This window comes from Panthera onca, chromosome A3 (assembly GCF_046562875.1).
Source record: "Panthera onca isolate mPanOnc1 chromosome A3, mPanOnc1 haplotype 2, whole genome shotgun sequence".
Lineage (NCBI taxonomy): Eukaryota > Metazoa > Chordata > Mammalia > Carnivora > Felidae > Panthera > Panthera onca.
The window spans coordinates 37645414-37658701 of NC_138341.1; the positions used below are offsets into that span (position 1 = coordinate 37645414).

Sequence of the window (13288 nt, forward strand, 5' to 3'; positions counted from 1 at the left end):
ATCGTGCAGTTCCAGTCTGTACAAATGAACCTATGGGCCATGTGACTGGGCATCCCTCACAGGGCTTCCTAGAGTCTCGATAGTGTTCTCCACTGGACCCTTGACAGCAAGTGCCTTCCTCCTGTTACTTCAGGGACTTTGACAAATTCATCAAGACCCTGTGGCTGTAGTCTCAGAGCCCTGAGTGGCTTTTCTCTCTGACCTAGGTTGAAGGCTTTCTTTTTCTCCTGTGAAGTTTTTCCCCTAATATATATAAATGAGCCTCCATTTGTGATTTCCTTCTAAATGGGTTTCTGAGGGAATGGAACAATTACAAAGGATGCTGTCCAGCAGAAACAGAATGCCAGCCACATGTGTAATTTTAAATTTCCTAGTAGCAACATTAAAATAAATACAAAGAGGGGCGCCTGGGTGGCGCAGTCGGTTAAGCGTCCGACTTCAGCCAGGTCACGATCTCGCGGTCCGTGAGTTCGAGCCCCGCGTCAGGCTCTGGGCTGATGGCTCGGAGCCTGGAGCCTGTTTCAGATTCTGTGTCTCCCTCTCTCTCTGCCCCTCCCCCGTTCATGCTCTGTCTCTCTCTGTCCCAAAAATAAATAAAAAAAAAAAAACAAAAACAAAAAAAAAAAACGTTGAAAAAAAAAAAATAAATACAAAGAAATAGGTGCAATATATTTTACTTTTTTTAATTGTTAAAACATTTTTATTACAAAATCTATAAATTAATCGTTTTGGTACAGTTCTTTAATAATTTAAAATCCTTGATATCTACAGAAACCTATTTGTGTTTTCTACTACTCTCCCTTGAATCCTAACTTTAAACTTGTTTTTATTGGGCTTGGGTATACATACCATGGTAACATTATGAAATGTTTGGTCCATTGTAGAAGCTTGTGTTGACCTTTTTCTGTTTAAACAATTGTTTCAAAAGCTGAGCCTGAAAATATTTTATTTTATTTTATTTTTTAAATTTTTTTTTTAACATTTATTTATTTTTGAGACAGAGAGAGACAGAGAATGAACGGGGGAGGGTCACAGAGAGAGGGAGACACAGAATCCGAAACAGGCTCCAGGCTCTGAGCTGTCAGCACAGAGCCCGACGCGGGGCTCGAACTCACGGACCGCGAGATCGTGACCTGAGCCGAAGTCGGACACTTAACCGACCGAGCCACCCAGGCGCCCCGAGCCTGAAAATATTTTATACACTACAACAAAAATCACTGCATTTAGAATTGATGTTACAGCAAATGATCATAGTTTATTTCTCTTTTTTAAGCCAAAATGGAATGTCGGTTTCCTAATTCCTTCATAGTTCCTTCTATCAGATGGTAGATGGAATAATAATTACACAACAACGTATTTCTGACTTCTCCATCTATTTTATTTGTAAATATAAACACTCTCCCTTCCTTTTTCTTGATATTTTTAGCTGTTATAAGGAGGTCAGTATTGAGAACAGGTTGTCATTGGACAAATTTTCTTTTTACCTCCTGGTCGAAAAACATTTGAGAGGAAGAATTTTATTTATTTATTTTTTTAAATTTTTTTTTAACGTTTTTATTTTATTTTTGAGACAGAGAGAGACAGAGCATGAACAGGGGAGGGTCAGAGAGAGAGGGAGACACAGAATCTGAAGCAGGCTCCAGGCTCTGAGCTGTCAACACAGAGCCCGACGCGGGGCTCGAACCCACGGACCATGAGATCGTGACCTGAGCCGAAGTTGGACGCTTAACCGACTGAGCCACCCAGGCGCCCCTGAGAGGAAGAATTTTAAAGATTAAATCCATTATTTCATACTCGTTGAAGCAATTCTTACTGTAGCTTATGAGTTGATTGAGTCAACCCTGGGAAATCCTGAATATTTCTTCTCGCTTTTGTGGAACAATGAATTCTGTTCTCTGCCAGAACTGAATGAGAGTGTGGTGAGGCAATGGCAGGGGGCTGGTTGGCCACAACAAGCTTCAAATGAAAACCTGTCTTGCTAGACTGACTGAAGTCCTTGGAGACCTGGCCTTGCTGATTCCAAATTTGACTTGCTTAATTTCCTCAAGGTGATCAGTTCTTTGGTGATAGATTAATATTTTACTTTAATAATATATTTTATTTAACCAGAAAAATCCAAAATAATCAGTTTGATATGTTATTAATATAAAAACAATTAATGAGATATTTTATAGATTTTGTTCTCTTTCTGAGTCTTCAAACTCTGGTGTAAGTTCACATTTTTGGAACATCTTAATCCAGACACTAAATTTTCATCTAAAACCCTTGCTCTGTATTTAGATTTCATGAACATTTATGGTTGAAATGTTGATTTACATACTCAAGTTGTTCCCACGTAAAGTTTTTCAGTAACTCAATGAAAAATCATTTTCCTTTCATAGTTGCAGACACATTGGCAAAACTGGTTCATATTTTTAGAAGAATGACTTGAGTTTTCAGAACTATATCTAAGTTAAATAAATTCATCAACTCTTATGTCAACACGTATTATTAATATCTAATTCAAAAGAGATATTGAATAAAGTGAAAAGAAATTCTAAATTTAGCAATGTCAACAAAAGTGTTCTTAAAACTTTTCTTTAGTTTTTGTAGCCAATTTGCATAATGCTGTCTATTTCAATTTAAATCTTCTACATACTGAGTCATGCTCTTTTTAAATGTTTATTTCTTTATTTTGAGAGAGAGAGAAAGCATGTGCACATGCGCCCATGCACAAGTTGGGGAAGGGCAGAGAGAGCGAGAGAATCCCAAGCAGGCTCCATGCTGTCAAGCACTGCGCCTGAAGCAGGGCTTGATCTTATTAACTGAGATCATGACCTCAGCTGAAATCCAGAGTCAGATGCTTAACCAGCTGAGCCACCAGGCTCTCCTATACTGAGTCATGTTATAAAAATATGTGAAACCATTATTGTTGGCTGTGTTATGAAATTGGAGCATAAATTCTCACACCTGTCTGGTTAGGTCATAAATAAGATCTTCTTTTCCCTTCCTTGGAGCTTCAACTTTAGCTTGATCGCCTAGAGCGTATATTGATGAGAAGATGTAAATCACACTGCCACTTTTTACCTTTGATTATTGAATAAAATAATTATTGATTTGGGAAGCATTTTCTTTTATTTCAAGAGAATCTGATTTGGAGTTGACAATATAGTGAATCTTTGTAGAACTCCTTTCTCTCAATTAGTGAACACTGGCAAAGAACACAGTATCATTAAATCTATTGTCTTCTGTTTCTTTCAACAGTTCCATACTGGGGAATCATTGTAGCATTTGCAAGTATATACTAAACCATTTCAACAACTGTATCCCTGATAGTTTTCATAGAATGGGCTTCAGAAAACTGAGTGCAAGTGTTTCCAATATGTACCATATAGTACAATGAAACACTAAAGGAAGCATCGGTGTATTAAAATCCCAGTAAATCAGATTTCAACCCAACCTAGCTGAAGCACTGTCACAATAGAAATTTTCACATGTAGGTGAGATTCTTCTTTGACAGATGTAAAAGATTTAAAAATATCTACACCACAAGGTTGGTAGTTTTAAGGCTGAAATTTGATATTTTTTCATGTATTTGAAAATTCTTTGAGGGGCGCCTAGATGGCTCAGTCAGTTAGGCGTCTGACTCTTGATTTCAGCTCAGGTTATGATCTCACAATTTGTGAGTTTGAGCCCCGTGTTGGGCTCTGAACTGCCAGCGCAGAGCCTGCTTAGGTTTCTCTCCCCCTCTCTCTCTGCCCATCCCTCACTTGTGCGTGTGTGTGTGTGCTCTTTTGCTCTCTCTCTCAAGATAAATAACTAAATAAACTTATAAAAAATATTGGAAGCAGAACATTCCCAAAATATTCATTGGGCAGCATCTCATGTCACAATTCAACTAAAACTGAAGGAAGATATTTAAGATTTTTCCATTTTTGAATCAGTCTTTGATACTATTAGAAAAGTTTTGTATTCCATGGGCAGTGTTTGTGACTTAGCTAAAGGTTGTTCACTCTTTGTAAAATGTCTTATTTTTACTGTTTTCCTCAAAATATTTCCTCCAGCTGTATTTCTATCTAAAATGGTTTTTTGAGGGCACCTGGGTGGCTCGGTCACTTGAGCCTCCAACTCTCTTTCTCCTTCTGTCCCTCTCCCCTGCTCACTCTCTCTCTCTAAAATACAAATGTATAAATAAATAAATACACAAACAAACAAATAAATAGAAATGGTTTTCTTTTTTATGCAAGAATCCATGCCATTTTATAACTGACCAAAGTTACAAGTTCAGAGCCTGTTAAAAATATGTTTAAACATTTTTTGTTAGGTATTTAATTCTGATTTCAGCCACAAATTTCAATGATTTTTTTTTTTAAGTTTTTATTTAAATTTCAGTTAGCTAACATACAATGTAATATTAGCTTCAGGTGTAGAATTTAGTGATTCAAAGCTTTATTACAACACCTGGTGCCATCGTGACAAGTGCATTCCTTAATCCCCATCCCCCACCCACCTCCCCTCTGGTAACCACCAGTTTGTTCTCTGTAGTTAAAAGTCTGTTTTTTGTTGTTGTTGTTTTTAATTTTTTTAACATTTATTTATTTTTGAGACAGAGAGAGACAGAGCATGAATGGGGGAGGGTCAGAGAGAGGGAGACACAGAATCCGAAACAGGCTCCAGGCTCTGAGCTGTCAGCACAGAGCCCGACGCGGGGCTCGAACCCACGGACAGCGAGATCATGACCTGAGCCGAAATCGGCCGCTTAACCAACTAAGCCACCCAGGTGCCCCAAAAGTCTGTTTTTTGGTTTGCTCCCCCCACCCATTTTCTTATGGTTGAGTGGAAACTGCTTATGAAATTCATTACATTATGTATTTTCTGAAAATGTCTCCTTTGTAACTCTGTTATAGCAAGTTGCAGTTGCCATTTATTGTGAAATTTCTGTCATAGCTTCTGCCAGTTCTTTTTTTCTTTTTTTTTTTCCCCCATTACTGTCCTGGTCATAGTTCTAGCTTTGGCATCCCCACTCAATTCTGCATCAGTCTTTGATTAAAAAGATAAGAATCAAGGGGCACCTGGGTGGCCCAGTTGGTTAAGCATCCAACTTCGGCTCAGGTTCCTGGGTTCGAGCCCTGCACAGGGCTCTGTGCTGACAGCTTGCAGCCTGGAGCCTGGTTCAGATTGTTTCCTTCTCTCTCTGTCCCTCCCCCACTAATGCTCTGTCTCTCTCTGTCTCCCAAAATTCAATAAACATTAAAAAAATTTTTTAAATGAGAATCAAAAACTGAGAGAAGAAATTTCTTCCTCTGTCAAAGCCATGGTAAATAACTGTCTGGGGTACACCAGGAATATGCTGGAGGCTGTGCTTATGAAGTCAATCGTCAGGTTAAGAGCAGATGGAATTGTAGCAATGAAGGTGTGAATGATACACAAACTCAAAGGGAATAAAACTATCACATTAACTTTACAAAAAAATATTTGGCATTGGTAGTATGCCTCTGTTTTAAATTTAAAATTTTTTCTCTCCTTGTTTTTTAGCTAGATACATAGTTACATTTCACAGTAGCTGCCAGTTACGATTTACATAGTTATCATTGTAACTCGTGCTGTCCGCATAATAAGCACGTTATGATGCTTCATCAATGGATGGGGGATAAAGTCACTTGAACTGAATCAACCTATTGTCGCAGAGTAGAACAGTGACATGTTTATGTCAGCTACTAGGAGCAACACATGGCCTGACGTGCCTGCTGCAGGACCGGAGAAATATCTGAGGTCGTGCAATGGTTAATGTCATCCTACCAACAGAGTGAAGTTGTGAATAATGGGAGAATACAACGCTTCAGTTTTTACATTAAAACTAAACAAAGTTTAAAATTCAGTTCCCGTGTCACATTGGCCAGATTTCAAGTACTCAGAGGCCACGTGTGGCTAGTGGCCGCTGTTTGGCCAGGGTAGATAGAGTTGAATATTCAGTGAGTTAGAAATTTATTGATTTTTGTTCCTTTGAATTCAAGTAACTTTCAAATTCTGTTGCCTTTGGCTTAAAAATAATTTTACTTTAGGGGCACCTGGATGGCTGAGTCAGGTAAGCGTCCCACTTCAGCTCAGGTCATAATCTCACAGTTCACAAGTTTGAACCCCACGTTGGGCTCTGTGCTGACAGCTCAGAGCCTGGAACCTGTTTCAGATTCTGTGTCTCCCTCTCTCTCTCTCTCCCTCCCCCGTTCATGCTCTTTCAAAAATAAATAAAAACATTTAAAAATTCTGAAAAAATAATTTTACTTTAAATCTCTGTTGAAAATTTCATTATTTCTGCCATTTGCTCATAGATTGATTTTGCAGGTGGATCTTTTTTTTTTTTTTTTTTAATGTTAATTTCTTTAAAAGAGAGTGAGAGAGAGAGAGCCTGCCAGTATGAGCAGGGGAGAGGCAGAGAGAGAGAAGGAGAGAGGGAATCCCAAGCATGCTCTGTGCTCTCAGCACAGAGTCTGACATGGGGCATGATCTCACGAACCCTGAGGTCATGACCTGAGCTGAAATCCAGTTGGATGCTTAACCAACTGAGCCACCCAGGTGCCCCTTGCTGGTGGATCTTAACACAGGCTTAACATTAATCGTTCTGTTCTAGATAGTGAAGGGAGTGCACCTTAGGGAAGGCCTGCAGATCTTTGTGTGCGTTCCTTCCTGCCTCTGATTCCTGGGAAGTAAGAGTAAGTTTCGAGTGAGGACTGGGAGTTTGGAGCTTGCATAGTACCTATTTCTTACTACCTTTATGATCTTTGGAAATTTACTTCTCGGTTGGACCCAGTGCCTCATCTGTGAAATGGGATGCTAGTGCTTTCCCCTTTGGGGGTCTGATTGGAGAGTAAATGCAATGGGAGGCCCTTAGTAAGCCCTTGTGTTTATTAAGTGCCTTGCTCATGGCCTGACTTTATCTTCTGTCATGTTATGTTGTTTTGGGGTCAGGAGGTGTTTTTAGTTATGATCACTGGAGTCCTGTGCCCCATTATTCTGTGCCTCCTTTATTCTGGGGTGTCTGGGTGTCTCAGTCAGTTAAGCGTCTGACTCTTGGATTTTGGCTCAGGTCATGATCTCACAATTCATGAGTTCAAGCCCCAGGTCAGGGATATTCATTCTCTCTCTCTCCCTCTCTCCCCCACCCATCCCCTATTCTCTCTCTCTCTCTCAAAATAAATAAGTAAACATTAAAAAAAAGATAGATTCCTCCTTTATTCTAATAGTCATTGAAGCCAGGTTGAGCTAAAAACAAGCAATGAACTAAATAGATAATTGGATTCCTTTTTTAAATATATTTTTTAACATTTTTATTTATTTTTGAGAGACATAGAGAGAGCGTGAGCAGGGGAAGGGCAGAGAGGGGAGACACAGAATCCAAAGCAGGCTCCAGGCCCTGAGCTGTCAGCACAGAGCCTGACACGGGGCTTGAACCCACACAACTGTGAGATCATGACCTGAGCTGAAGTTGGATGCTTAACTGACTGAGCCACCCAGGTGCCCCGGATAACTCAGATTCCTAAGCAGTGGCCTTTGTTCTTCAGAGAGTTGGGCCAAGATAGTATTTTTTCTAGTAAATACTAGAATATAGTTTCCTAAATTCTCTACTTTGTTTTTTTAGCATAAGTTTAGCCTAACCACAACGTAAATGTTGAAAAAGTATGGTTTCAGACTTACTTCCAGTTTCCTTAGGGATGCATTTTTTTAATTTATGTATTTATGTATGTATGTATGTATGTTTATTTATTTTTGAGAGAGAGAGAGAGACAGAGTGCGAGCAGGGGAGGAGCAGAGAGACGGAGACAGAATGAAGCAAGCTCCAGGCTCTGAGCTGTCAGCACAGAGCCTGACGTGGGGCTCGAACCCACGGACCGTAAGATCATGACCTGAGCTGAAGTCAGACGCTTCACCAGCTAAGCCACCCAGGCACCCCTAGAGATGCATTTTAAAAACAGCTGAAGTTCTGAGGCCGCCTTCTTGGCTCATTCAGTTAAGCGTCTGATTCTTGGTTTCCACTCAGGTCATGATCTTGAGGTTTCATGACTTTGAGCCCTGTGTCAGTCTTTGTGCTGGCAGCGTGGAGCCTGCTTGGGATTCTCTCTCCCTCCCTGCCCGTCCCCTACTCACACTGTTTCTTGTCTCTCTCAAAATAAATAAATAAACTTTAAAAAAGTGAAAGATAACCTAGTTAAATAGTGCTTTTAGAGTAAACAAATAAAAGGAGCTAAAGTTCTAGACATTAAGCTCCTGTGTAACTATTTGGAACACACCTTAAGGGCTGCAGGTAGTAGCTGTGTGCTGCCCAATAGTGTCTCACGGGTCTGCTCAGGGAGGCCAAGAGCAGAGTGGGATAAAGAGACCAGCTCCTGGCTCTGGTGTTGCCCTGCCTCCTGACAAGCTCTGGGGGAAAGCACTGGCTTTTCTGAATGGAGTGGCAGGGTGTACTAAGAAGGGAGACTGACCCTCTGTCATCTGTCAGGCTAATCAAGACGAGCCCAGACCTGGCTGAGTCCTGCACATGGTTTCCAGAGTCCTATGTGATTTACCCAACTAATCTCAAGACCCCAGTTGCCCCAGCACAGAATGGAATCCACCCACCGATCCATAGCTCAAGGACAGATGAAAGGGAATTCTTCCTGGCTTCTTACAACAGAAAGAAGGAAGAGGGAGAAGGCAATGTTTGGATTGCAAAGTCATCAGCTGGTGCCAAAGGTGAGTTGGCATTGCTGTTCCCTTCTTTCTTTCCTGTAGGTTCCTATGTGCTTTGTTCTATTGTGCAGTAGAATTCAATGATATCTTTAGGTGAATGACTGTTCTAATTTGAATGCTCAAGGGTGGAGACCATGTCTAGTTACATAGTTTTAAATATTTATCTAGGTACTGATAACTTCTAAATGTATACCTCCAGCCAAAATATTTCCCTTTACGCTCCAGATCCAGTGTGGAGGGCATTTCAAATGTAACATGTCTGATACAGAACTCTTCCATTTCCTGCCCAACTTAACCCACCCCAGCCTACCCCCCTTTTCAGTCTTCCCACATAGTATGTGATCCCACTCCTCACCTAGTCTCCGAAGCCCCAAACCTAGGATTCCTCCTTTATTGCTCTTTTCTTTATAATCCATACCTAATGCATCAGCCAGTCTTGTTAGCTCTACCTTCAAAGCACATTCTGAATTAGACTTTTTCTTGCCATTTCTACTGCTCTTACTTGAAGTTAAAACTGTTATTGTCTCTGGTCTGTGTAACTGCTGTGCCTGCTCCCAGCCAGTTCTCCTCTAAGAGAGAGTGGTATCTAAAAACACAAATCTAATCATTTTACTCCCTGCTCAAGACTGACCAGCTGGCTTCCCAATGCAGTTCAGATAAGCTCCAGATTGCTGATGGTAGCCGACACCATTTGACATTTGCTTGTATCTCTGGTCCCATCTCTGTTCTTTGCCTTGTTCGCTGTTCTATAACCATGCCTGCCTAGAGTCCTACAAATACTCTAAATTTGTCTGTGTATCTTGAACGTGCTTATCGATTATTTTCTATTTCTTTCAGCTCAAATGTTACCTTGTCAGAGAAGCCTTTTTTTTTTTCTAAAATAGCTTTTATGTCCATTGCTCTCTGTCCTTTGCCTTGCTTTATTTTTTTATCCTTGTACTAACCTCTCCCCAGCACTATATTACATATCTGTTTATCTGCTCGTCTCCTCTATCCTACCATAAGCTCCATGTAAACACAGACATTCTGTCTTGTTCATCTCTGTAGCCTCCCCAGAGGCACTCAGTAAATATGTGTTGAATGAATGCATAGAAGGAATGAGATTTAGAATATTGACTCAGGCTCAAAATACAGGCTGTTCCCAATGTAATGAACACATAAGCACAGTCTATCTCTGTAGCTACCATCCTATGCTCCTTTTAAAACCATTCCATTTTGAACTTAATTCTTCTTTTATTGCCTTGGAAGACCATCTGGCCATTGGTATTCATTTCTATTCCCGGTCCAGTGGACCTCACCTTCTTTTCCACCAACCATGAGACAGGAGGGCATCACCTGGAATCTCCTGAAAGTGGGAGAGTTGGACTCTTGCCACGAGCCAGGTACCTCACCTACTTCTCTCTCCCCTCTTGTGACCTCTTCTCAAATACCAATCCTAGTAGCTTGGTTCTAATGATAAATGGGGAAATTGGAAGAGGAAATAGACATTTGCAGTACTCCATACTCCTTCTGTGGATTTGGGCTTGAGTCATAATGGCCATTGTAAGGATATCCTGTATCATGGAGCCTTAGCTGGAGTGAGAACCAGGAGTAAGGCAGGGCCTTTGGCGAAGGACATGTCAGGTCATGGCATTGATCCTACCTGGGTGGTACCTGGACCCTCACCAAGACAAGACATGGAGTCGTGGTCAGCATCAGGGAGTGGTAAAAAGAGAATAGAATGCCAAACAAAGAAGAAATTTTGTTTGAGAAGTTGAGATAAGTGGTATGCATTTGTTTTGTTTGGTAACTACAAAATTAAACCATTAGGATGAATGAATGTCTTATATTCTTGTTAAACAAATATTGAGTATGTATCAGATGCTGGGAATAGTTGACTCAACCTTCACACTATATCCAGTATGAAGACCTCCTGTTCACCACCCCACCACATATTTTGCATTGTAGCCACCTTCACCACTCACCTGGAGCATTGCTCCCTGTCCTCCTGCCCTTGGCCACTCTCCAGAGTCTACACACAGTACAGCAGACCCAGATCCTATTAAAGCACAGGCAGTCCCTGTCACATCTGTGTTCAGTGCTGTCTTCCTGGTGCCGGGGTAGCACCTGGAACCCAGCAAAAGTTCAATATCTGTATTGAGTGATGAATGAACAAACGAATGAAGTCATGAGTGTTTGGAGATACAGTGATGATAAAATAGACCTGATCTCTTGCCCTCATGGACCCAATGGAGTAGAAGGCTAGAGATGCATCTATTTCCAGATAAATAGTTGAGATGAGAACAAAGAAGAAAAAAGACTATCACCTTGAAACTTCTTAAAGAATTCCAGGGGCGCCTGGGTGGCTCAGTCGGTTAAGCATCCGACTTCAACTCAGGTCACGATCTCGCGGTCCGTGAGTTCGAGCCCCGCGTCGGGCTCTGGGCTGACTGCTCAGAGCCTGGAGCCTGTTTCAGATTCTGTGTCTCCCTCTCTCTCTGACCCTCCCCCATTCATGTTCTGTCTCTCTCTCTCTCTCAAAAATAAATAAATGTTAAAAAAAAATTTTTTTTTAAATAAAAAATAAAAAAAAAGAAATACAGTTAATGAAACATGGAAACATGCTACGCTGGTATCCAACACTTACAAAATAAATGTAGATTTTATGTAACATTTTATACCTATAAAATAAAAACCTTCAGTCATACTGTTGCTGAAAGTTTGTTATGAACTGCTTCCTCTTAGTGGTGATACACAGACTTCTGAAAAAGTAATAAGATAATACAGAGGAAGAGCCATAAAGAATGCATAGGCTTTGGCCCACTAATCTCATTCCCGAAAACTTAACTTCAGGAAAATACTTTAAAAGAAACAAGAGTGATTTATTATGTGACCTGTAATAGCAAAGTGTTACTTAGAAACAATCCCACTGTCCAACAATCAGCAAATAAATGTGTAATTTTTTATATCCACACAATGGGATATTTTTTCAGCTACTGACGTAATTGTGATGTTAATGTAGAAACAGTGAAAGTATTGACAATATTAAGTGAAAAAAATTGACAGTTTAAGGCGAGTTCACTGTGATTGAGCCAGTCTTTACTCTTATGGAAAGGAAGGTAATATTAAAAGATAAAAATAATTAGGAAGTAAGACTATGGGTAACTTTTCTATTTCACTTTAATGCCATGTTTTTTGCAATGATAATAGTTTTTAAAGTTATCAAAATGTATCTTTCTACCTTCTTCCTTTATTTTCCCCACCTATCAGCATTAGGTATATTCCTTTTTCAATAAAAAAAAATTTACATAAGGAATAGCATAAGGAAAACAAAGTTGGAACAGATAGAAGGGAATGTGAGCAGATTATGGAGAGCAAGGCATCAAAGGTGATACAGTTTCAGGGCATTAGTAGGAAGGGGTGTTTTAGGATAACTATTTTAGAAGAAGTGAAGAGAAGAGACTAAGTTCTATACTAAAAAACTGGCAAGTGGAAATAAAGAGGAACCAGGATATCTGAGTATGGTTCCTGAGGGAGATGAAACAAAGAAATTACAAAACAACTGTGAAAGAGGTCAAAAAGGACCTAAATAAATGGACAGATATACCATGTTCATGGATTGCAAAGTTCAACATAGTAAAGATGTCAGTTCACCCTAAATTGATGTGTAGATTTAATATGATTTCTATGATTGCTATCAAGACCTCAGCCAGGTTTTTGTGTATACATAAAGCTTCTTCTAAAATTCACTTGGAAAAGTACAAGCCTTAGAGTAGCTTAAACGATTTTGAAAAAGAAGAATCGAATTGGAAGAGTCATTGTATCTGGTATTAAAGCATACTATATGGCTACAGAAATCACTACACTGTGGTATTGGTGAGGGGACAGAAACATGAATCTGTGGAAGAGCGAACTCAGAAAGAAACCCCACATATATGCCCTCCTCATTTTTTACTTAAAATATTTTTGGAATGTTTTATTTATTTTTGAGACAGAGAGACAGAGCGTGAGTGGAGGAGGGGCAGAGAGCAGGGGAAGAGACACAGAATCTGAAGCAGGCTCCAGGCTCTGAGCTGTCATCAAAGAGCCTGATGTGGGGCTCAAACCCTCGAACCATGAAATCATGACCTGAGCTGAAGTTGGACGCTTAACCACGCCCCAAGCCCACCTCATTTTTAACAAAGGTGCAAAAGCAGTTCCATAGAGGAAGGATAGACTTTTCAACAAATGGTGCCGGAGCAGATGGATATCCCTAGACAAAAAACAATGAACTTCCACCTTAACCTCACACCTTACACAAAAACTAATGCAAAATGGATTTGTGGACTTAAATGTAAAGTATAGAACTATAAATTTTTTTTTCAGGAAAATAAATAGGAGATAGGGCTGGGCAAAGAGTTCTTAATCTTGATATCACATATATGACCAAAAAAGTAAAAGTTGATAAGTTAAATCTCAACAAACTGAGGTTGTTTAGCTCTGTGAAGGCCCTATTAAAGAGGATGAAATACAAGCTATAGGCTTGGAGAAGGTATCTTCAAACCACATATCTGACAAAGGATATATCTAGAGTATATAAATGACTTTTAAAACTCAGCAGTTAAAA

General features: G+C 40.0%; 1 protein-coding gene across 3 annotated transcripts in view; it reads left to right on the top strand.

The window, feature by feature from the left end:
• Nucleotides 1-13288, top strand: part of TTL (tubulin tyrosine ligase) — a 42403-nt gene that overhangs the window by 5426 nt on the left and 23689 nt on the right. For 2 of the 3 annotated variants that reach the window (XM_078444722.2, XM_060654953.3), the window contains exon 3: nucleotides 8474-8706. In XM_078444722.2, the coding sequence (XP_078300848.1) occupies nucleotides 8474-8706 (233 nt within the window). Of the gene's footprint in view, nucleotides 1-8473; nucleotides 8707-9951; nucleotides 10086-13288 lie in introns of those variants that run through there. The other variant, XM_078444723.2, reaches the window with a different exon arrangement.